At 52.1% G+C, this 22,736-nt stretch overlaps 8 protein-coding genes across 8 annotated transcripts; 1 reads left to right on the forward strand and 7 right to left on the reverse strand.

Annotated features, from left to right (window-relative positions):
* Positions 1-363: 363 nt before the first annotated feature.
* On the reverse strand, positions 364-1,542 carry B0H65DRAFT_466945 (uncharacterized protein). Its single transcript, XM_062826883.1, has 2 exons — positions 913-1,542; positions 364-837 (listed from the first exon to the last, which is right to left on the reverse strand). The coding sequence occupies exons 1-2, from the start codon at positions 1,284-1,286 to the stop codon at positions 666-668; spliced, it is 546 nt and encodes a 181-aa protein (XP_062682148.1). The 5' UTR covers positions 1,287-1,542; the 3' UTR covers positions 364-665.
* A 772-nt stretch (positions 1,543-2,314) lies between these two features.
* B0H65DRAFT_425561 (uncharacterized protein) lies at positions 2,315-2,650 on the reverse strand (the record flags this gene model as incomplete). The annotated part of the gene is made up of 1 exon (XM_062824585.1): positions 2,315-2,650. The coding sequence occupies one exon, from the start codon at positions 2,648-2,650 to the stop codon at positions 2,315-2,317; it is 336 nt and encodes a 111-aa protein (XP_062682149.1).
* Positions 2,651-4,012: 1,362 nt separating this feature from the next.
* B0H65DRAFT_442892 (uncharacterized protein) lies at positions 4,013-5,443 on the reverse strand (the record flags this gene model as incomplete). The annotated part of the gene is given in 3 exon segments (XM_062825603.1): positions 4,013-4,134; positions 4,150-4,321; positions 4,736-5,443. 3 exon segments carry the CDS (start codon positions 5,441-5,443, stop codon positions 4,013-4,015), a joined length of 1,002 nt encoding a protein of 333 aa, XP_062682150.1.
* Positions 5,444-7,740: 2,297 nt separating this feature from the next.
* Positions 7,741-10,261, reverse strand: B0H65DRAFT_425204 (uncharacterized protein; the record flags this gene model as incomplete). The annotated part of the gene is made up of 3 exons (XM_062824557.1): positions 7,741-9,747; positions 9,822-9,993; positions 10,044-10,261. 3 exons carry the CDS (start codon positions 10,259-10,261, stop codon positions 7,741-7,743), a joined length of 2,397 nt encoding a protein of 798 aa, XP_062682151.1.
* Positions 10,262-11,107: 846 nt separating this feature from the next.
* On the reverse strand, positions 11,108-13,888 carry B0H65DRAFT_208647 (putative C6-zinc finger TF, regulator of conidiation). Its single transcript, XM_062821900.1, has 4 exons — positions 12,677-13,888; positions 12,475-12,617; positions 12,181-12,412; positions 11,108-12,124 (listed from the first exon to the last, which is right to left on the reverse strand). The coding sequence occupies exons 1-4, from the start codon at positions 13,780-13,782 to the stop codon at positions 11,257-11,259; spliced, it is 2,349 nt and encodes a 782-aa protein (XP_062682152.1). The 5' UTR covers positions 13,783-13,888; the 3' UTR covers positions 11,108-11,256.
* A 2,743-nt stretch (positions 13,889-16,631) lies between these two features.
* On the forward strand, positions 16,632-18,079 carry B0H65DRAFT_466954 (uncharacterized protein). Its single transcript, XM_062826884.1, has 5 exons — positions 16,632-16,697; positions 16,785-17,059; positions 17,150-17,165; positions 17,472-17,651; positions 17,868-18,079. Exons 2-5 carry the CDS (start codon positions 17,017-17,019, stop codon positions 17,902-17,904), a joined length of 276 nt encoding a protein of 91 aa, XP_062682153.1. The 5' UTR covers positions 16,632-16,697; positions 16,785-17,016; the 3' UTR covers positions 17,905-18,079.
* Positions 18,080-18,084: 5 nt separating this feature from the next.
* B0H65DRAFT_466959 (transcription initiation factor TFIID 23-30kDa subunit-domain-containing protein) lies at positions 18,085-19,687 on the reverse strand. Its single transcript, XM_062826885.1, has 2 exons — positions 19,075-19,687; positions 18,085-18,968 (listed from the first exon to the last, which is right to left on the reverse strand). The coding sequence occupies exons 1-2, from the start codon at positions 19,393-19,395 to the stop codon at positions 18,558-18,560; spliced, it is 732 nt and encodes a 243-aa protein (XP_062682154.1). The 5' UTR covers positions 19,396-19,687; the 3' UTR covers positions 18,085-18,557.
* A 101-nt stretch (positions 19,688-19,788) lies between these two features.
* B0H65DRAFT_539797 (DNA repair protein rad32) lies at positions 19,789-22,670 on the reverse strand. The gene is made up of 3 exons (XM_062829126.1): positions 22,531-22,670; positions 21,244-22,476; positions 19,789-21,188 (listed from the first exon to the last, which is right to left on the reverse strand). The coding sequence occupies exons 1-3, from the start codon at positions 22,541-22,543 to the stop codon at positions 20,095-20,097; spliced, it is 2,340 nt and encodes a 779-aa protein (XP_062682155.1). The 5' UTR covers positions 22,544-22,670; the 3' UTR covers positions 19,789-20,094.
* Positions 22,671-22,736: the final 66 nt, after the last annotated feature.

Raw genomic sequence — 22,736 nt, forward strand, 5'->3', positions numbered from 1 at the left:
AGGCAGCCTCGGGCAGCCTCTTCCCCCAAAAGTAGCACAAGTTGTCCTCAAGACACTCTAAGATTTGATACCTTTCCACGGTATCAAGCGATCCAAGAAGGTTCGATTACAGTCAAATCAACTCTTGGAGGTCTATTTTCCCTCATCAGTCCTTTAAGACAATTTGATCAAGGGGTTTGGGGAACTGTAATTGAAGGAGCTGTCTGCATCATGTCTTGTCATGGGGTCTCAGCGGATGGAGATGTTAGTGTCCACTACAGTAACCCAATATACAGCGCCAGGTCCCTGTAGCGTGTCGCACTCCTTCCTAAGCATTAACATGTCGACATGCCAGCTTGGGAACAAACTACAACACTTCTGTAAAAGAAACGCTTCATCAATCGAAAAGCAATAATCACGATTGATGGGACCTATGTGCTGTACCCTTGCTCCTTCCTTGGTTGTTTCTCATTCTGTCAGTCGCATGTATCATCGTCGAGTTCCTTCCTCACCCCCTGCTCTCCTGCTTCAGCTCCTCCCCATGTTGCCAAAAGAGTGATCACGGCCGTGATGACTTCCACTTCCTAGATCCGTGTACACCAAAAGCCTGCCCACCTCTAATTTTCCTTCCGCCCAAAACACTCGAAATGTCCCCCTCCATTCGCAATACGTTCCGCTACTTCACGTCAGCTCCATCCATCACAGGAAAAGGGAACCGAAAAATACTTACTCAAATTCAACGAACTCCACGTATCCCTCTTATGCCCCCCCGAATCACAAAGACAAGCCATCATATCCCCCGACATACCCCCTCCATAAAGCCAACAATCACAAAAGTCGCGGCAAAAGTTTGCTGTCCTTTTTTCACATCGTCAGCTTTCTGCCCTTCACGTCACAAAGTCCCAGTCCAGTCGGAGATGGAAAAAAACTCACCCAGATAAATCCTCAACCTTCCCATCCTTCTCCTCAAACCACTTCAATTTACTCTCTTTAGCATCAAACCAAATGCACTCGTTCAAATCCAAGTTCGTCTCGCGCCACCCGTGGAGTTTGGGGTGGGACGCCTCGTGAGAGTCGTCGGTGAGCTTGCAGATGCCGTGGATGGAGCAGGCGGCTGAGTCGACTTGCCAGTTGACGCAGGATTTGCGGAAGGTGTCGATCATGGAAATGGGTTTTTGGATAGGGTCGGTGTTGGCGGGTTCAACAGCGGAAATGGGGGAAATGAGGGTGAGGGTGGTGAGGGTGGTGAGAGAGGTGAAGGTGGTGAGAATGTGAGCGAGGGTGGGTGGAAGGAGTGGGAGATGCATTTCGGTGGTGGTGTTGTTGGTGTAAGTCTGTGCTCGGGTTCGTTGCTGTTTGGTGAGATCTGATTTGAGGGAGTCGAGCAAAAGGATAGGATCAGGTCTAAAGTGTGATGATCTGGGTTTGGCTGAGCTTGGAGCTTATAGCTGTGAGGTTGGATGTCGGGAGTGCATAACCCGTAGCTGTCTAGGGGGATGGTGTATCACGGCCTTGGACTAACTTGGTTGCTTTCAGCATAACATGATACATCGGTATGTGAGGTATTGTGAATGGAAACTTCCACAGCTCATCGACAGCGTCGATTTCAAAGAATGTTAGTCACTGCCCTGCGCTCGAGCCCAAATCTTTCACGCATTCCTCTGGATGTATTACGAAGTTGGGTAGTCCTTTCTTCAATGTCTACTCTGTTTCGACAGGTACTTTTAGGTTCAGTGGCAGAACTCATGGCCATGTTTTATTGGGAGCGCAATGTATCTTGTTATGATGGGAAACCAGCCTGACAAGTACGCGCTCATGATTAAGACAACCCAGATCGCTTGATAACGTCTAATAAGTATTTCACGACTTTTAAGTACTCATTTAACAATTACCTGCCTGTCCCGTGTAAAAACCTCACTTTTCCTCCCCCTGAAACTACTCATCCTGCCCACTAAGCATACTCCAATCGACCATGCTGATTCCACCAACTCATAGAGGTACTGCGGTCAAAAAGAATGATCTAAGGTCCAAGCATTCCGAAGCATCCCAGTTGGCCATCATTATTGAAGATATGTTCAGATGTAGCGAAAGATGATCAGTTTAATATCCAGATTGTCATAATAAGGGGAGAAACCGTTGAACCAGCCTTACACAAATTGAAATCTCCTCCCCCATCCCAGTCAACCGGCTTCTGATCTCCAGTATTGCACCTAAACTTCAGTACCCAGGACGTAGCATTGTGCGTCCATGTATCCCATGTTGGAACCTTGCAATAGTCCAGGATATCAACCCTAACACGAAATTATCGTCAGTCATGACATGAACGGTGGGTGTTTCATTGACTTCGGGATGGCAAGACTGACAAGTTCTCTTGCCCCTGTGTACTATTCCAGCCCTGCTCATCTGCCGTGGTGGTATTGCACGACGGGACCTTCCACACCAACTTGCTTTCCTTGACGTTGTAACCAATGCACTTTGACAGACTCAACTTGGTAGTACGGTTGCTCTTACTGTCGGCCCGCAGGCAAATAGCGCCTATGAGGAAGTGCGGCCCGAATTCAAATCCTTCGGAATAACAACTTGCTTGGAAGTTGCCATTGTCAAAAACCGAACAGTTTGAAGCTGCAACAGTGTTGATGAAAACCAATACGAGAAAGCGGAGGAGTTGCATCTTCGTGTTCCTTAACAGCCGAGTTGGACCGGGAGCTGTTGATGATGGTGTCGAGGTGCATGAAAGCGAGCTTTGGCATGATATTAAATACTTCAACATGGATCAATCTGTGGGTAATCGCGTGTAGTAGATAATGTGCAGCACTTTCATTGCAGCAGACGGATGGGTCACAGCCTGAACTCGACACAAACGGGATTCTGAAACAAGAGGTGCATGATGAAATGGGAAGGAAACTCCATGAGTAAACGAGATCCAGCTCAAACTGCACCATGATACATCAAGACAGGAAGAAAGATGCTTACAAACCTCGACACTTCATCAGCAGCAGCATTTATGAAGAGTATCAAAGGTCTTCACCGCCTCTCACCCCCACGTCCGACGTGTGCCCCTTATGTACCAAGAAGTGGACGTCAATCGTTCCTTCAAGGTTCTGTTGAGATGCTTTCCGATTGAGAAGTTCTCGCGCAATTTCTTCCAGTTGCCACTGTCTGTATACGCCTGCCCTGCCCGTTGTCGCTCCTTCCCTACCCCAATCAACCATTCAATGGCCATAACCGTGTGTGTGACGACTGGCCTGGAGTCGCAACCCCCACTCTCTTGCTATTCTTGTCTTGGTATGTGCCTGTTTCCAGCAACACAAAACCTCTTGGTACAATCCACGGCATCAAGTGAAGGTGCGAGGAATGACGTGCACCCTGTAAAGCCGCATTTGACTTCAATCGCTCGAACAACTGATGAGTTTCTTGTGTTCCGTTGCTCTCCCCCGGAAGCAGAAATCAGTTCCAATCACGATATCTTTTGCAGTTCCATTACTCGCATCTCCTCTATAAGATTTTGCTTTCCAGTCCGGCGGGCTGCACAAACTGCCCATTTGTATCTCCTCCTGCTCTTGTGGAATAGCACCAACTCCGTCTCATTCTCCCAACGTTTTCGAACAATATACGTAGTTCACCATGTCCAGCTTCACAAGGTAGATACCTAATGACCGCCCCAAGAGATAGAAAGCTTCCGTCACCCTTGCCGTCCAAAACATCCCATGAAACCGTTCTCGTTGTAGATATGCTGGGCTATCGTAGAGCTAAGGTCAGAACTTTCTACTTAATGATGCTATGCTCTCTATCTGGGGAAAAAAACAAAAACAAAGACAAAATCTTACCGAGGTTAATCGAAAGACTATTATCCGTCACATTCTGATCAGTGGTGCAATTGCACCTCAACAAGCGCTCCCCAGGTACGGTATCATAGGAGTCCTTGGTTCCCTTCCTCGGCGTGGAATTTTCCATATAACAGCTATAGCAGAGGTCTTCAAGGAGAGGAGCTGGTTGTCTAAAGGGTAGGTAAAATTCGATAAGGTAAAGTGTGTTAGTAGAGGTCATCTTGTGTCTTCAGCTGAGCTCTCATGTTCTTGGAAAGAGGGAAGTAGAAGGCAAGGGGCAAACTGACCTCCCCGTAGAATTCCTCAGGTTCGGGGGCGTATCCACAAGCTGCATATTACACACCGGCGCAATCCATTGCAGTGATCTTTGGGACGGATCGTACCAGATACACTTGTTCAGGTCGAGATTTGTTTGTTGCCATCCCGGGTGTGCCGGGTCCCCAGCCGCACCCCCAGTTGCCAAGCTTGCAAGCGCCAGAGGGCCAAGCTTGCACTCGCCATAAATGATCAGATGGCTGTAAAATATAGTGGTGTAATTCGCGCAGCTCAGGTGGAAGTCGTTGCCATACTTATACCCGGCTACGGTTGATGCAATGGCGAGAAAACCCAATGCGAGGAGGAGTGTAGGATGCATCTTGGTACCTATGAGCTGATGGTGGCGGGGGTAATGAATGTGAAGAGTGCCTCGTGCTGGGGGATTTGAAGGGGAAGTCAGGCCTGATACCGAGTACTTATAATAAAGCTACTACCTTAACTATAAGAGACATGTGGACAATGAGTAACGACATAGCTGTAGCGTGCGGATGGTTCACCACCTGTGATTGCACAAACGACTCTGAAACAGAACGCGGCCTTTGAACATGGGAAGAAGACTCCGTTGGACGGCAACGACATTAGTAGCCAGATTTGATGAAGCAATGAGCAATTACCGCTTGCTCTACGGCATCACCCCCGCTCTCATCAAACACCTCCTCTTCAGCGTTGTCCGCATCTTCCTCTTCTTCATCCCAAGCCCTTCTCTGGCATATAAACTTCACCGTCCATTTCTTCGTAGGCTCGTCCACCTCTTCAACTGTTTTCGGGGCCTTCATGACCAGATTCTTGACCTTCTGCAAAGCGTCCTTGAACGCATCGTAATTTTTCATCCTTCCGTCATAACCCACCGCTGTCTTCGTTCCGACCTGGCCCACCCATTTGTGACAAGCTTGTGCCTCCTCGACCAGCATTCCTCCCAAAACTGCCATCCGGCTTCCCTCGTGCACCATGATTTGCACGGCCCGCTCCCACTTAGCGTAGGCGGCCTCGAAATGCTTCTTGGTTGCGTCGAAACCGTTTAGGGGTTTTCGGTAGGGACGGTTATCAGTCGGCAGGCTATCAGTCATAGGCGACGGAGAATACGGCAAATTTTTTGCTAGCTTAGGAAGCTGCTTGAAGACGTGGCATTCAAAAGGAGCAAAATGCGCCTCGAGATGAAATTTCCTGGCGTCGCCCCGGTACCAAGACATGGGGCGATTCTTGGATAACTGGCGGCGGCGCTTGAAAGGTCTGGAACGAGGAGGAGGACCGGTTATCTTTTTGGGCTTCTTCGATGGAGCCGATGCCGAGGAAGCGGGGGCCGACTTTCTTTTTGGTGCCATATCGGGTCGCTGCAATGTCCTTGTTACTGCCACTGGATATTGCTGGATCGAAGAAGATGTTGGCGGGGAGAGGTTTGACTTGGATCGGCTGGCGTGAAACTCGGGCTGTAGCAGGTTGCCCGGTGGCGGTTGGATAAAGGAAAAATAAGAAGAGGAGAAGGAGGAAGAAAGCGGCGGTTCCCTGCTTTTATCCCCCTCTAACTTGCGGGGCGAATGCACCTTCTCATGCTTATCGAGCAAACTCGGCTCGGAAAAGCGGTGCCAGCTGGATTCGGGCGCCGAAGAACAGGACAGCGTAGAGGGGCGCATCAACCATGCAGCAGTGATCGAAAGGTGCAGACCTGATGACCTCCCTGCCTCTCACTCGTGGTTGGCAGCCGTGTGGTGGTGGCCGACTTCAATGCTAGACCGATCGAGATGGCCGTCCATGTCTCATCAATCTCGAGTTTGGTCGTGGTTTTGCCATCACTCACTCTCCTCCGTGACACTAATCTCCTCCTCCCCCCAATCCCTCCTCTTCTTCGCAAACTCCATGCTCCACCTCCTCGCATCGCCCTCCACCTGCTTGACCAACTCCCTCACCTTCTCCGCCATCTCCTCCACCTCTTCAGCGCGCCCATAAACGCGTCATAGTTCTTCATCCGCCCATCCTCACCCCACGTCTGCGTCCCGACTTGTCCGACCCACCGGTGAGAGGCGTGCGCTTCCCAGCGTAGCATATGCCCGTACTTGACCATTTCATCAGCGTCGCTTGTCATCTTCGACACTGACAGCTCCCACCGAGCGTGCGCCATGTCAAAGTGCTTCTTCACGGCGTTGTACCCGTTTTGAGCGGCGCTGCGCACCCCTGGGGGACCGAACATAGGTTCTGGCATGTAGGGATCGGGCCGGCGGAGCTTGGGCAGACTGTAGCGTTTGCCGGGGAGGCCAAGGGCGAGGTCAAATTCTTCACATTTGACTATGCGCCGAACTTCGGCTGGGGTCCGGGACGGCGAGACGTATTGTTGGCGCTTGAAGGGCCTGGAGGGTGGGGGAGGACCAGTTGGGGCCTTGCGCTTTCTTGATGGTGCTGCTGTCGGTGCCGGTGCCGGTGCCTGTACTGGCGCCGGTGCCGAAGCTGAGGCCGAAGAAGCGTTAACGGCGCCGCCTGGCTGTCTCCCTCGTGGCGCCGGCGCAGGTTAATTCGATGATGTCCTCCCGGGTTGCGGAGCAGGTGCCGCGAAAGAAGTTTGTGCGGATGGTACCACGTACGAATCCAGAAACTCCATCTCGGAATCATACTCGCCTGAATCAGGACTGTAAGGGCCTTTCATTCTGTCCCCGTTTGATCCAGGCGGGTGGAGGGCGCCCAATTCGATGAGCGATTCGACATCATCTGAGTCCAACAGGTCGGGATCACCTCTGGGGTCCAGTTCCCAATCATTTACAGGGACTTCTTGCGTCCTTGCTTGCACCGGTGCTGCTGCGGAGGGGGGCCTTTTGAAGTAGTTGTTGTTTTCTGGGCGTGTAGTTTGTCGGTGACGGGCCAGATATCTGATGGTCTTAGGAGAAATAAATTTTACATGCAAAGAATCGTGAAGTGATTGTGTAACCCAATTTCCTTTTTAAATGGCAAGAGCGACGCGTTGAGCTTGAATCTTGCAGTGTCGTTTGGAGGATGTGAAGAAGTGAAGCATCTCGGCGTCGCGTTGGTGTTGGTGATTTTGTGTTTGTGGCCCGTGCGCCAATCTCCCCACTCTTTTTTCCTAGCTTCTTTCTTTCGTTCTCTTTCCTCAACACAAGAACCATGCTGATGCAAGTGAACGAATAAGAAAGCTGGAGGATACAAACAAGATATGCATTGTCGACACCATTGTTTACATTAATAGAGATGTAAGATATCACAAAAGCCGGGGAGCTAGGGAGCCGGATTTTCCTGACAGGTCAACTCGCGATCGACTTCACCCATGAGCCATCACACACTACTCCATTGTCACAGCAAAGCACTGCTCGCCAAAAGCGAGATCTGATCGGAAAAGAATTACTGGTTAAAACTGACAGCTAACGATTCTACCAAAGCAGCACCCAAACGCCACGCATATGTAGGTATGTATGTAGGATCTCTAGGAGGCGGATAAGGTACCCGAGCCCTGAGCCCCGAGTCCCGTCTTTCCAAATCCAACCCACAAAGCAAGCAACCATGCCTTGCACAAACCCGACTCCTTGAACTCAATCCAACCAGAGCAGACCCAAGCCATTAGGTATTACTTCGTTACCCGTCCCGATTTATCCAGCCCAGTCCATGATCATCACCAAATTCACATCATCGCCCACATCCCAAAGACAACCAGCACAGCCGTCGTCAGAACCTGCAGCATTCCCGGCCCCATATTTCCCACAGCAGAGTTCTCCTCCTTCGTCTCCTCCTGCTTCTCCTGCTCTCTTTCCGCCTTCGTACCATTCCCCGGTGCCAGTTTCGCCCCCATCTTCTTGAACCCGGCCGGCACCACATAATCATCATCGCTAAGCGTGTAATTCTCGCCCGAGCCCGTGGTGTTGATGCTCCCGTACGCCTGCCAGACGTTATTCGTCAACGAACCGGGGCCGTCGTACGTGTCGACTCTCGACCGGACACGGTCCGTGAACTCGGGCTTCTCGTCCGAAATGATCCATTTGTCGCTGCCGTCCCTCTTGACGGTTGAACCCGGCGCGCACGAAGCGTTTTTCCAGGCGGCGGCGGCGACGTCACGCCAGAGGGGGGCCATGGCATGCATGTGTTCGGGCTTGTAGAAGAGGCGGCAGTTGGCGGCTTCGTAGAGGAACTGGGTGGGGTAGTCGTCATCTTTGTCCTGGGTAGAGTTCCAACCGTTGGCGTAAGCGTTTCGGTAGTTGACGCCGGAGTATGTGAGCGCAACGGGTTGAAGTGGAGGCGCGTCCGGTGATGGGATCAAAGCGGCGAGCTCTTTGGACTTGATTGTCACGTTGCCTGCCTTGGGGGACAAGATCAAGTTGAACGAAGCCCGGATGGCCGCGAGATCAACCACTTGCGTACCTTTACTGCCTCCGACGGCTTGCATGGGTGTATGAAGAGGCCTGCCGCCGACTGCAATGGTGCGGACTCCCTGCTCGCGTTGCATTAGTCCAGTGAAAATGGTGCATGTGCTGATACAAATCCCGTTGGTGAGAACAACGATATTTTCGGTCTTGAACGGCTGCTCAGGCAAAACTTCGTTTGGGCCGTAACCTGTTAGGTAGAATGCTTTGTTATCTACCGACTCGCTCTCGTTCGCAGTTAGCATGTTCGTTTCCATCTCATTGCCAGTCACACTGACGGGACCGTAGAGGTCTTCCCAGGTTTTGTATGGAGCCCCGGTAGTGGGATCCAATTGGTGCACACCAGCGGTTGCTGAATACTGGAATTCTGTGTCGTAGAAAAGACGGCCCAATAAGTCAGCGGCCGGGTGCGCTCGAATACGGCTCCCGGTCCACATTTCCGCCTTGGGAAATAGATTGCGGTATACCTCATAGCCCAGTTCAACATAACCACCAGGATTGGCGCTCATGTCCACAATCAAGCGCGTACGCCCGTCAGCTTTGCAAGAAAATAACGTCTCGCGGATGACACGACGTGCCTCAACAAAGTCTTCGGTGACATTATATTTCCAGTGTGTGACGTAGTCAGTTCGGAATGTGACCGCAGCCAGAACACACGTGTCGTTGTCATTATCGAGGAGGTATCCAGAGAGATAACCGCCATATTTGTGAATTGCCACCGGATTAGATGGGTAACGGAGAAGGGACTTGACTGAAGGTATCTCAACGTCATAGGCTCCCTTGGTTACCCCTAAAGTTCCAATGGTCTTTGGCACCTCGACCACTTGATGGAGCTTCTCCCCAGAGTTGATAGCGGAAACATCAATCTGAGTCAGGGCCCAGTTCGGAAATTCTTTAGAAGACCCGTTGGAGAATCGGACGTTGTGCGAGTCGGGAAAACCGAGAACATAATCGCCGTTAGAGAACCGAGCATGATACTTGATTTCAATCGCAGGAGACCAAAAGAGAGCGTTGTACTGTGCATCTGGATCATGGAGGTGTTGGGCATGCGCCTCCTGGTTAAGGAAGTTGTCGATGGGAATGTCGTCAATAAATTCCACGGGTGAGATCTTCGAGGAGTTTGGCTGGGAAAGTATGTCGTCGTCAACGTAAACTTTTGGCAAGCTCGTTCCATCTTCCGATACAGAGACGAGGTTGAACGATCTTCCAAAGGAAAACACGCTGTGGAGGGCTAGTGCGTAGTTAAAATGACCATCGTGGGCTGCTCTGTACTGTTTGGAGAGGGTGGGTTAGCCATGGTCACCGCGAAATGTTGTTTCGGGGTTCTCGACGGAGGCAAACTCACAACTTGACTGAGGTCTTTCGTGAATTCGAACTGGTTGGAGTAGCCACCGTCTCGCAGCTTCTCCCGGATTTGAATCAGGCCTCCGATAATGTCGACTCCTGGCAGCAGGTACTCCTTTGGTGGAGCCTTGAGGTATCCAAGGGTACTGTGGAACTGGGCATAGGGAAGCAGACTGAAGCTCTGTTAGCATCACTACGAATTGAGTATGGACTTTGGACTCACTAATCGATTAGGGCGACGTCGTTTTCGACATCAACGGGCACCGATTCGAGGCAAGCAAATGCCACAGAAGGCTTGACTACTGTTTGGTCGCCCTTCTGTGTCAGATAGGCTTCACGGACAGCAGTGCAGCCGTTGACATTGGTTTGTCTAGGTGTTGGGGCAGCTAATGCTATCGAGAAAACAGCAAGAGCCCAGAGACTGGGTATTGTGAGGAACATGGTGGTTGCTTCCCAGGTGCTGAAGTGATAATGATACTGACCAATGTTGTTGACAATGCTCAGGGTAACATTCAAAACGCCCGGGAAGCCAGTCTTATATATCACTGTAAGGTCGTAGGGCTGGCTCACCAGACCCTTCTTTCTTTCTCGATGTTGTGTTTTCTTCATGATCGCCGTTGCCATATTCACCGTCCCTGGCAAGTCAGATGTTACCATTCTTGGGAAGGGCACCTGCCACCTCACCTAAGGGTGGACTTCTTAAGGTGCTTGGCAAGCAACGGTCTTTCCCTATGGGGCGAAGCCTTGGGAGCTCAGTACTCCCTGCCCTGTGTTGTCCAAACCGAAGGCAGGCAGCTTCAAGACCCTTGCCCTCACAAATACATATTTCACTGGCCAAATGTGTACTGAAAATGCTTCCTACGGGTAGCATCCACCGATCTCTCAGGAACTGTCAGGAGCATCTGCCGTCGGGATTTCACTGGGGCGTCACTTCACAAGATGCGGCGTAGTGAATCACGTTCGATGGAGGTCAACCACATGCTGCCGGTTTCAAGCCGATCATCACGCCAAAAGACGAGACATTGTACAAAATACCGCCATTTTCAAATTGCCATGCCGCGTCTTGGCCCTCGTTGCCGAGCTGAGCTGGACGGTTTGGCGCTCTCAACACCCATTGAAGGATCGCGCTAAGCCCTGAGCGTAATGGTAATGGCGGTGATAGGCCGAGGAAATCCCCTGATGATTCTCTCCGTCGGGAAGAAATGGATTGTTTACCTTGGTAAGCGCTCACAGTGGCTGAAGGAATGACGGGAAATGATATAATGGTTGCCGTCTGATTTTGGTGCCGCATCGGGCCCATGAAGCAACAAAGATACAGTAGATTAACACACTCCCATTCAAATTCCATAAATGAACAAAAAAAAAGCTAAAGGAAGGTTTAGATTTTTCCATTGTTACCCTAAGTACCGTGACATACACTGGTTGCCTAGGACCCCTTACGGCCCAGTGACCTGCAACTCAACAGGCGACCTCTGCAGACCCAGACCCGTATAGAGTGTGGAGGTGTTGAAATCGCCCATGGGAAAGGGTAATGCCTCGGTCAAAGTTGCCAAGTCGAGATTTGATCCCGTTAGATCCTTTACGGTTCCCAAACTACGCAATAAACGAGTCGCCTCAACGGCACCGAGATGTTGCATGGATGCTAGTTGCAGTGAGCCGATGGTGACAAGGTCAGCAGGCTCCGAGGTGAAGAGCGGGAGCAAATCGGACTGAGTGTCTGACGCGGAAGACTCTCTCTCCGAAGGATCATGAGAGGTCAGTGTGCTGGATGGGAGACTGGCGCTTGATCGGCGATTGCCACAACTGTCAAAGGTGGATGATAACGAGATGCTGGACGCGCGACGATGTGCTGCCTGTCTGACTTCCAACTTCACCACGGGAGAAAGAGGTTGCGGGAAAGAAGGAGCATGGCTGGTGAACGGGATGGGCGGCGGCGGAACCAAATTGGAGTTCGTATGGGCCACGAAGGAAGCCTGAGACGACATCAGCACCGGGGATTCGGTAGGCTCCGATTTGCCGTCGTTTGCAATTGAGCTTAAGTGCTCTGGGTCGGGCGTGAGCGTCAACTGATAGAGAACAGCGGCAAAGAGCATATGAGGGAGCAGCTCAGGCGGGTTGCCCAACGAGAAGCGAGTTTGGTAAGTACTCGTGAGAAAGATGATGGCCTCAGAGGATTGTTGGCAAATATCGGAAGGCTTGGCATCATCTCGTAATTTGGGTGTTGTCGTTCCACTGTCTCTCAAGCTTGCGGTGCTCTTTACCAAGGGGCGTAGAAGAGCGAGCAGGCAATAGTGATACCAGGTCCTAAGAGATGTCAGGTATGGCCCGTCTAGAAGTGGAAATTGACGGGGGTAACGAACTGTGCAAACAACAAGTCCGGCGTGGTATCCATATCAAGGCCAAATGCATCTTTAAAATGCTTGTAGGCATCTAGACACTTTCCATAAGCGTCTTCAAGCTCCTCCGCAGTTGCGGCATTGGAAAAATTGTATGACGAGAAAGTGTGCACGGCTGCCGTGACCTTAAACACGAACCGAGGAAGTGGCGGGCAGTGTTCTAGTTCAGCGAGGAACTGCATATGCAGCGCGAATCCTGGACCCAACATCGTCAATTAGCAAGACAGAAGTATGATGATTCTTGTATTAAGAGCTTACCTCGTTTGATGCGATTTTGTGGCTCATCTTCAGCTGTCTCTCCAGAATCTTGATAAAGCCTCATGAAAAAGGGACCGGTATTCAGGTCAAGACGACCGGTAAGGAGGCGTAGCATGCTGTTGACAACCAGTGTCAGGAACTTGCTGAGAGCCAAAGGTGAGGAAAAGAAGGCAGTGCGGTTCATGTCAGAGACTGGACTCACTGAATCAACGAGAAACCACCGCAATAAGACACTGCCCTGGCTGTTGCTAGTTCTTGATCCACGTGGAAGCTCTGTTCACGAGTTATCGCTGCCCTCACGGATGCCCAAGCCAAGTCCCAGGCCTCATCGTCGTTACCTTGAGAGATCTCAGCAAGGGCAAGAACAGCCAAAGCCTGGATGCTTGGGAGGTTCACGTGGTTCGGTTCGGTTGCTAACAGCCTCTTTGCTTCTCCTAGGAAGGCATCTCCAAACGTTATTCTGGACACGATATTTGAGGTCGTACCGTAAGATTTGCAAGCTTTTCCCAAAATGGCGTTCACCAGGGCCTCGGAACAGTAGCGGGGATCGCCCTCACGAAACGCCTTCATGAAAGAAGATTGCGGGATGAAGCATAGTAAAGAGCACGGAGCTGAGAAGAACTTGGATAGAAGTCTCTGGACGAGCTGGGCGTCTGATGTTATACTGGTCCAAGTTTTAGGCAGGGGCTCGTTAGAGATACCAGGGACAAGAGGTTGCGAAGAACGTCGCAGAGATGGGGATGGAAGCGCTGGGCTAGAAAACCTTCTAGAGAACGGATACAAGGGCTGAGGGGCGTGAAGGAAAGCTGCTTGGTCCCTGAACGAGAACTGGGTGGTAGGGGAGAGGTCCGAGGAGAAGCTTCTCCGAGGAGTGGCCTGGTCAAATGGAACCCAGGCCTGGGCAAAAGTGTAGCTGCCAATTCCACCAAAGCTAGCGGCTCTGTGCAGTTGTGATGACTCCGAGCCTAGCGATGAGGCGGTGGGTTGAGACGGTGACAGCAATTTTGGAGGAGCACCGTCCAGACGACCAAAGCTTCCTACGCTCTGTGATGACGCCGCCTGGAGCGAAAGGTTTCTCATCGAGCGTATCCAGTCGGCAATGGCCTCGGGCGATTCGTCGCTCCGGATCCGTGATAAGAACGACTCCCAGTCCTGCTCGTCGTTGATGAGAGCTCGAATCACCGCATGTCCCTGTCGTTGCTCGTTTCGAAGTCTTTCGATCTCGGACCTGAGATGGTCCTTGGTACGCCATTTCTTGTCCTCGTATGCGCATTCTTCTCCACGAGACCTACACCTGCGGCATGGCATCTGGCCATCACACTAAGGAATACGTGTTAGTCCAAGTGTGGATGAGCATGGCTTGGGGCAACGGGTTTGGAGCATGATACTGAAATCGTAAAGAGCGGCAATGTGTGTTGATGAAGAAATCGTCGCTGTCTGGGAATAGAGATCGTTCAATTGTTGATCTTTTGGACACACCTTTGTCCTTTTCTTGCGGCATACTAGGCATGCGTTCGGTGTTAGGTGCTGTCTTGGCATGATGATGAACCGAGATCGTCGTCAAGTCGCCCGGAGCAACCTGGAAGTCTGCGAGAGTCCAATACCAAACGGATGAAGCTGTTGACAGCATCCTGCTGCATAATGGATCCCGCGTGTTCCTTCGGTTGCCGTGAAGAAAGAGCGGACGTCTTACGAGCTAAGTAAAGTTCGATATCACGAATTCGGATCAGAAGAGGGACGGTCTCATTGATAGCGGGCAGCCCTCGAACCCAGGCTGTCAATCCAATATCGGCTGGTCCCTGCACGTTGCAAGCTGAGGAAACATGGGAGAACATAAGCAAACCCAACAACCCCAGGTCCCCGCAAAACAGCATCTGAACGGTCGATGGATCAAGGACTGGGATCCATCCAGGCATTGCGTCCCAAGGTTGTCATGGAAAGGGTATGGGTCTGGTCTCGTAGGGATCCAGGATGCAAAAGCCCCTCATTCTTGCAGCTGTCTCTAGACGCAAAGACAAAGCAAACCCTCCGGTGGTCTGGTGCGTCCAATAGCCAAAACGGCATGCAACGTTTTCTGGATCAAGGATGGGGGGAAAGGCTGCAGTCTCGCAAAGGCAAGACAAAGCATGAATGCCAGGTAGGGGACGTTCAGGTACCATCTCATTGGAACAGATAGCAAGCGCAATCAAAGGATATCAAGCGTGTGGACTGTGGAGCAAGGAAGTGTAGGCCATCGGGTCTTGGTCTGGCTAAGATCGCCTCTGACAGATGATCGACGGAAAGCGGGATCTTCGAAGCCAAGGCCGGCCACGGATTCTAGACAAGTATTCCGAGGTGAGCAATCGAGGCAGATGTTACACTACATACCAATGAGCACCCCATCTTAACGTATGGAAGCCTCACGCTCAACTAGGTAGTCTTGGTTTGATGGGTAGCAGTGATGGGTGGAGCAGGGTTGGCGAGGGCGAATCGTCACCTCCCTTTGGCAGTTGATGATGAATGATGACGATGGCAACGTCCAGCTCGTTTTTGCTGTTGGCGCGGGGCTGTCTCCGCTCAACGCCCCCTTTTCTCGCGGGTGCGTCTTGGCAGGCAGCTGACTGACTGTGTTGGGCTATCCTCGTTCTCGCTTGTACCGTGGAGCCTTTTCTTCTGGACAGCTTCTTGTGATGGCATGGTACCATACCGGGAGGGTTGTTCGCTGCTCGACCCTACATTGACCATAGCAAGGGGTGCTTCGTATCGGTGATGAGCCTGGTTTTCTCTCGAAGGGTGAAGAGCAATGTTGTCTTGGATTGATCAAGGTTGAAGAGGGCAATGGAGGGGGGAAAGCACTTGTTTGGCGGTACCCGATCATGGCGCAGCTCCATTCCTGGTGTTGCAGGGGACTGGAGCCAGGACGGCCCGTAGCCGGCAGCTACCTCTTATCACACACACCACAGCCCAAAATAAGGCAACCCGAAAGGCCCCATCCTTGGGTTAAGAAATTGATATCCCATCTGGAGAGTTACAGCTGCGATGTAACTGACGGGTGTTGGCTTGCACTGGCAGCCTTTTCAGGGAGGGTTGAGTACGTCACACCTCGGATGCACGGTATGTTTCGTCTTATACGAAATGGCGGATCGTAATGGTGATGTTGGCCAGACGATGGTTTGAAACGTTCATGGCGACATGACGGGCTCGTCACTTCTTTTCTCCTCCATGAACGCAGGGATGGGACGATGGCGGATTTGAAGGGCCAGCCCGTGAAGACCGTGAGAGGTCAGGATAGGGAGGACGTAGTAACGCTGATAGTGGACGTCTGGCACCGCTGAATAGCCTGGGGTCTTGGCGGGCCGAACGGCGCATTGACAGATGCAGCGGGCATGCATATAATGCAGGACAGAAGCGTGAGCTGCGTGACCAGTCAACTTTGGGAAAAGAGACTGCTGAATTCGCTCAGTAGAAATGGTGCCTGAGACGGGATGCTTCTGTGCGCGAGAACGACGGTGGAAGACTCCGAAACGCAATGATAATGAGCCAGTCCAGCAGCAGGAACAGGACTTGTATGATGGTAGAATTACTCGTGGAGCACCATGTCGCTATATGTCCTGCCGAAAGAGAGATCTGGAGAGCATTAGATCATGTGAAAAGACGGGTAACACTGATACTCAGGCACTCGTCCGCGTCCGCGGTGATCCGATAGTTGATCAAGGGCACCTCAGTAGGGAAGTGGTAGTTGGTTGATGACTGAACTGGCCGGATAGTGAACAATGCGGCGCTGTCCTCAGGTATGTAGCTTGCGAGAAGAATGTCATTCTCAGACTTTGCGCAGACTGATGAACATATCGAATGTCGACCAAATGGAAAAGCCATTCTGAGGGCATCGATACGAGCACCCTGGACACTCATAAAAGCTTGAGAAAAAGATGAGTCCAAGAGGAAGTTGTGAACGCGAACGGGACCACGACAGAAATATTGACTGAGGTGGCTCTTGCCTGTCAGTCACGGACCAGTCCAGGCCCAGACAGCTCACGCCTGCCTTGCCTCCATGTACAAACAGACCGGTGGCGAGCTATGGAACTGAAAGAGCATGATCGATGCTCACCGGTCTGGAGATATTCTCCAAGGGAAGGTACGCCGATTGCCAATGTCCAATCCTACGTTTTGGCAGTCGCGTTCCTGAACCAATTGACTGCACGCAGCTGAGCACTGCAGCAGGTGTCTGATGACAGTGCCACAAGGTCGCCACCTCCAACCCTAAATGATAAGCTCATATGATCTTATCGATAAACGCTTAGAGCTGCCCCTAACCCTGCCCCTCTGATCAGCGCTCCGGTCAACGTCCGTCCCGGCCGGCAACCGATAGGCTTGGCATTTCCAAAATTCGGCCGTGGTCAGCGCTCACTGCCGTCGCCGTGGTACCTGGAACCGCTCCGCCCGCCGCCCGCCCGCCGGACTCGACCGACCGACCGACCGATCTCAAAGTCGCGTACGCGCCCGCCTCTCCTCGTTTGCAGCCACCACCCATCACCACCGAATTCCCCCTCGTTCTCGCCCAACATGCAGCCGACCAGGGTTCTTCTCAAGAGATCCGTGTGGAAGGGTATGTTTGTTGTCTTCGTCTTCCAGTTCCCTTTGCAACACTCTTTGCGCCGTCCAAGAAAGCAAAGCTAACCCGCATCGTCGTCTCCAGGTCCTCACATCGTCCCGTAAGCTCTACTACCCTCTCCTTCTTGTCCCCATCCCGAACTCGACGACGACGACCCATTGCGCTGCCGCACTCCCGAGCACTCTTCCTCCCTCTGGTCCGATCATCAATGCGCCGGCGCATTCCATACCGAACCCCTCCTCGAAACATTCCACCTTCGTCCACCACCTCCATCCACCCTATTTAGCCAATCGAGACCAAATCAAACAAATACAAAGCAATCCAACCCAAACACACCAACCCGCACCATACCATACCTTACACGCGCAATTCTCACTAACCACCACCGGCGCTTCCACACCCACAGTCTCCCCATCCAGCGCCCCGAGCCCGGCAAGAAGATCGCTCCCATCCGCACCCAGGCCCGGTCCGCCACCATCCTGCCCAACTTTGTCGGCCTCAAGTTCCAGGTGCACAACGGCAAGGACTACGTCGACTTGACTGTCACCGAGGAGATGGTTGGGCATAAGCTTGGGGAGTTTTCTTCGTAGGTTTCTTCCGCCTTTTGCTTTTCTGTTGATGTGCTTTCTGGGAGGGAGATGTTGGCGGTAATGTTTGGGGGGGGGGGGGGGGGGGGTATGGCATGGAAAGCCGATGGATGACCATGGGCTATGTATTGAACATGGATGGTGGTAATGGTGATGGTGGTCAGAGATACGATTACGACATGAGCATTGGCTAACTAAATGGTCAAAACAAACAGTACACGCAAGCCCTTCATCTGGGGTAAGAAGAAATAGACAACGAATACAAGGTTGCTGCGGGTTTCACACGTTTCTGAGGGCGGCGTTTTTCGGTAAAAACAAAAGCATTTTTGCTTATCTGTACCATACCATACCATACCAGAGGAAGGGTGGGGGGAACAGGTTCTGTACACATATCATCTTATGGGCAAATTAGACTTCGCTTGGATCATGCTGTCCGTTTTTGTCACATGGACATTGTTTATGTATGATATGATTATGAATCGTAGTATGTTATGCTTTGGCAGGTTGTTTTACCTAGCCTAGCATAGCCGTAGACCTGAAATGTAAGGAGACAACGGGAACAATCTTCCATAGCGCCTTCAGTCCTGAACGCCAAGCGCAAAAAAAAAAGAAAAGCAAATGAGAAGAACCGAACGAAGACCCAAACTCCTATGCCCCGTTTCCGTGTTGACCCGTCCGTCCTTGATTGCCGACCCTTTGCCCCTTTGTCCCTCATTCCTCCATCCATCAATCACCGTGGTATCCCCCTCCTCAAGCAAGAAACAATCTGTTGTCGGGGCCTAGTAACATCCTTCGGTCTGCCACTTCCTCATCATACCCCAGGCAAACAACCTTTGACGACCACTGCTCCTCCTCCGCCCTTCACACCAGGAGGGCCGGCCGCTCTGAAAACCCCAACCAACCCCCTAGCGATAAAACTCACTCCTCTTAACATTAACCCCAAACTCCCCCGCCGCCATGCCCAAATCCTCCATCGTCAACACCGTCCGATTCTGGCTGCCGCCCTGTCCACCACCACCATACCCCGGCCTCTGAATTCCGAGGGGCCCACCTCTGCCCTGGTCCTTCGCTCCAGCCGCCTGGTTAGCAGGTTGTCCGGGGATCGGGAACCCCGCAGCGGCGCCCAGACTGCCCATGGGGTTGTTGGCGTTGGTGTTGGAAGCGCGGATGCGGGAATACTGGTAGGCGTCGGCGGCGATGTCGGCGATGAACTTTTGGGTTGCCAGGGCGAGTAAGCGGGCGAGACGCTGGTCGGTTTGCGGGGGGGGAGGGAGGCCGGCGCGGGTCATGTAGTAGGATGTTACTGCGTCTGGGATCTGTTTATGGGGGTTAGAGTTAGTGAAATTGTAAGAGGTATATTAGGTAACGGATAGATGGAAAGTTCAATCAAAAGGAAAGAGGGGAGGGGGGGCGATGACGTACGATAGGCGCGTATTCATCCATCTTGGTAAGAAGCTCCTTGAGAGACACGTCCTTGCGCGTGGGAAGCTTGGGCTCCGGCAGCGAGGGGATGTCCATGTTTGGTCGTTCATCGTTGTTGGCGGCGGCGGCGGGCGCTGTGGTGGTGGTGGTGGCTGTCGCGTCGCCTGCTGCTGCTGTTGTTGCGCCGTCGGCCGCGGCTTGCTCCTCCGTTGTCGCGGGGTCGGCTGCTGCTGGCTCCGCGGCGGCGGCGGAAGCTGTTGCTGCTCCAGCCGGTGGCTGTGAGGGAAGGCCGTTGCCTTGTGGTGGGGGAATTGCTGACATGATTGCCGATGAGCAGCCTCTTTCGATGAAGGCTTCAGGAAATCGGGTTCGCGAAATGCCACAGATGTTGGATGGTTGCAGGTCTGACGGGAGACGTGATCGGTTCCTGGGCGGGCCGCCACTGACGCGTGGATCACGTGACTGGTTGTACCGATAAAGGGGACAAAGATGCACGAAAATGCGTGGAAATGCTGGTACTGGATCAATGTTCGAAGGACGAGAAGATTCCAAACGAATTGGTTTGATAGTACAAGGGAAATCGATGGTGCTTTGTTACACAGTAGAAAAGGATGGAATGGTGTTGCAGGTTGGAGGTTGGAGGTTCCCCTGGGCGGCTCTTATACACTGAAGCTCGGGCCACCCACTTGCTTGATGTCGACTGCAAACACATATCTGCACATGTGCTTGACTCAACCTCAAGATTATCTGAAGGCTTCAAAATTTGTGACTTTACTTGCTGATTCTATTTAGGATATTTCAAACATAATACAGACTATTCTGACGGTATGTGAACTTTGCGGCATCTTTCCATGGTTATATGGTTCGTAAATTTCCATTTAACCTCGAGATGCGATTCCTTTATGACCTTGAGCTAAAACTTGCCCATCCCAACGTCAAATACAGAACATATATTAACCCGCTTGAAGATACCACATGCAAGTATGCCCATATCGGCTCTCCCAACCCATATTAACCTAATCACCCTCGTCGACTGCGACTGGCGGGCATCGACTCAAACGCATCATCATCGTCCGAAATCTCATCATCACTAATCTCAATCGCCTGCTGATGTGAACCCTTTGCCCTCTGAGACTGTGAAAAGTCGATCGTTGTCTGCTTCATTCCAGCCGCCGCGCGAGTAGCCCGGGTTTGGGTAGCCCTAGCAGGTGCAGCCCGGGCTGGTGTGGCTCGAGCAGGAGTAGCACGAGCAGGAGTAGCACGAGCAGAGGCACGGGTAGATGCGACCCTAGATGTGGCCTTGGACTTTGGTGGTGGCGCTGGCGGGTCCTCTTCGTCATCCTCCATGATCACATCTTCCTCCTCCTCTTCCTCTTCGTCTTCATTCTCTCGGTAGTCCTCTTCCTCTTCTTCGTCGCTATCTACGAATGGAGTCTTCTTCTTGTTGCGACCCCTTGCAGGTGCCTTCTTCGCTGGTGCTGCCTTCTTTGCCGGTGCGGCCTTCTTGGCAGGTGCCGCTTTCTTGGTTGCTGCTGTGGTTTTGGCCGCTGCTCCCCGTTTTGGCGCCGCTCTAGTCGGAAGGGGTTGGTTGTCAATGTCCATGTCCTCATCCTCGTCGCTGAATGTGACGCCGGACGTGGGTACTTTCTTGGCTGGTCTACCGCGTCCTTTCGGTTCTGGCTCGGCTGGAATGTCTTCGAGTGCTTGTGGTTGGTTGATCCAGTGGCCGTCCAAATCCGAATCCCAGCCATCAGGCTTCTCCTTGAACCGTCTTTTGCGCTGGGCTTGCTTGTGCTGACCAGAATCGAAGCTTTTCTCCATAACCTTTCTGAAATCCTCGATATGCGCGTCGAGGTCGACAATCTTCTCATCATCGAGTTGAAGGAGACCCTTCACTTGGGTGGATAGTGACTCCATGACAAACATTTCCACTGCATGCTTATCGTCCTTGTCGACGAACTGGTTAACCGCATCGCCGAATGGTGCTTGTGGTAAGATCTTGAGGGACTGTTGGGTAAAGAACTCTCGGACCAAGTTGTCGACCTTGATGGTCTCGACTGACTCAAGAGCCTCCGCGACGCCCTCGGGGACGCCTGGCGCTGTTACACTTTTCTCTGTGTATGGTCAGTGTCATGTACTGTTGTTTCTCACAAAATGCTCTTAACTTACTTGTTCCTTTGGTTTTACGGTAAAAGTGGACAACATCATTCTGGTTGGCGACCTTTCCCGTAAATCTGTTGGAGAATCGCTGCGGGTTCTCGATTTCGTACTTGGCCCCTTCCGGTGCTGAATACTCGACCTTTAGGCGGATAAGCGGCAATGGTGGCTCCATATCCTCGTCCATGTCGTCGTCCTCTGCGTGAATAGCGCGCCACTCCGCATTGGCTTCTTCAATCATCTCTTCGACAATCACCATCAGTCGCTTGGTAACTTCATGGCGGTTATCCGACTTCTTCTCTCCCAGGCCCTTGAAGCGCTTGTCTGAGGCTAGTACAACCTCTCTTGTGACGAAGGGCCGTACTGTCTTGAGTGGGATCTTTTCGACCTCGAACTTCTTGCCGGTAATATTGAGAATGGCGACATGTTTTGTCACTGCCTCGCCAGGAACTAGTGAAGTGGCGACTGATGAGCCCGGTTGCATGACGTGGAATCCTGTCTCTGGGTTTCGTATGGGATCAATAAGACACTCGTGTTCATGGCCCCAGATTACCAAGTCCATGAAATCAGGAAGCATATTCTCTGCAACATAGCTGGTAGGGGTATGTGGGTAGTGGTTCTGGTGAAGAGCCAAAAGATTGAACCAATCGTTCTTCTGCTGGTTCGGCCGGTAGAACCTAACTTTGTTGTCTCTGAAAGTCCGGTGCATACGCTCATCACGAACGTTGCTCAATCCGTACAAAGCCATCTTCGTCCTCCCCTTCTGCAACAAGATCGGCTTGGCATGGATGTTGTCTGCCTCAGGTACACGACCAAAATAGTTGACAAGACCGGCGGCTTGGAGTAGGTCAAGGGAGCAGTAGTGGCCATCGCCGCTTGGGTCGTCGTGGTTGCCGTGGATAGAGAAGACGGGAATAGCGATATTGATGTCGGGATCCTCGTAGTTGACATAGGGAAAGGCTCCTTCAAAAACTTCGGCACCATCACTGAGAAACTCGAGTTCGCATGGCTTCATGCCAAGACAGTGTTTGCGAAGAGAGCGCATGACCTGGTACATGGATTTGCGCGAGGGTCTGTTCTCATGGAAGAGATCACCACCCAGTAGGACCATGTCGACATCCTGCTTCTTGGCTATTTGCATGATCTCGTCAAATGTGCGCCAACTGTCATCCTTACGGACGGGGTCGCGCTCCCCAAAGCCGACATGGTTATCGGTTGAGACGAGGATGCGGATCGTGTCCTCCTCTTGGGTCTGTTAGCAAATGGTGGCAAGAGAGGGTTCATGGGCATAACCCTTACCTGATCTCGGCATCTTGCAAATCCTTTTCTTTGTCAATAGCCTTTCACACCAGATCGACTGGCTAGTCGACGAGTTTGAAGTCAGGAAGCGCGGATGGAAGACGAGCGGGTCGCGTTGGTTGACGCGTTGACTTCACGAGGTCACATGGAAACAGGCAGCATTTCTTAATGGAGTGAAGTGGAGACAGGCCTGCCTCTCGTTCCTG

The sequence above is a fragment of the Neurospora tetraspora genome (genome assembly GCF_033439725.1).
Source record: "Neurospora tetraspora strain CBS 560.94 chromosome Unknown B0H65scaffold_4, whole genome shotgun sequence".
In the NCBI taxonomy this organism is placed as follows: Eukaryota; Fungi; Ascomycota; class Sordariomycetes; order Sordariales; family Sordariaceae; genus Neurospora; species Neurospora tetraspora.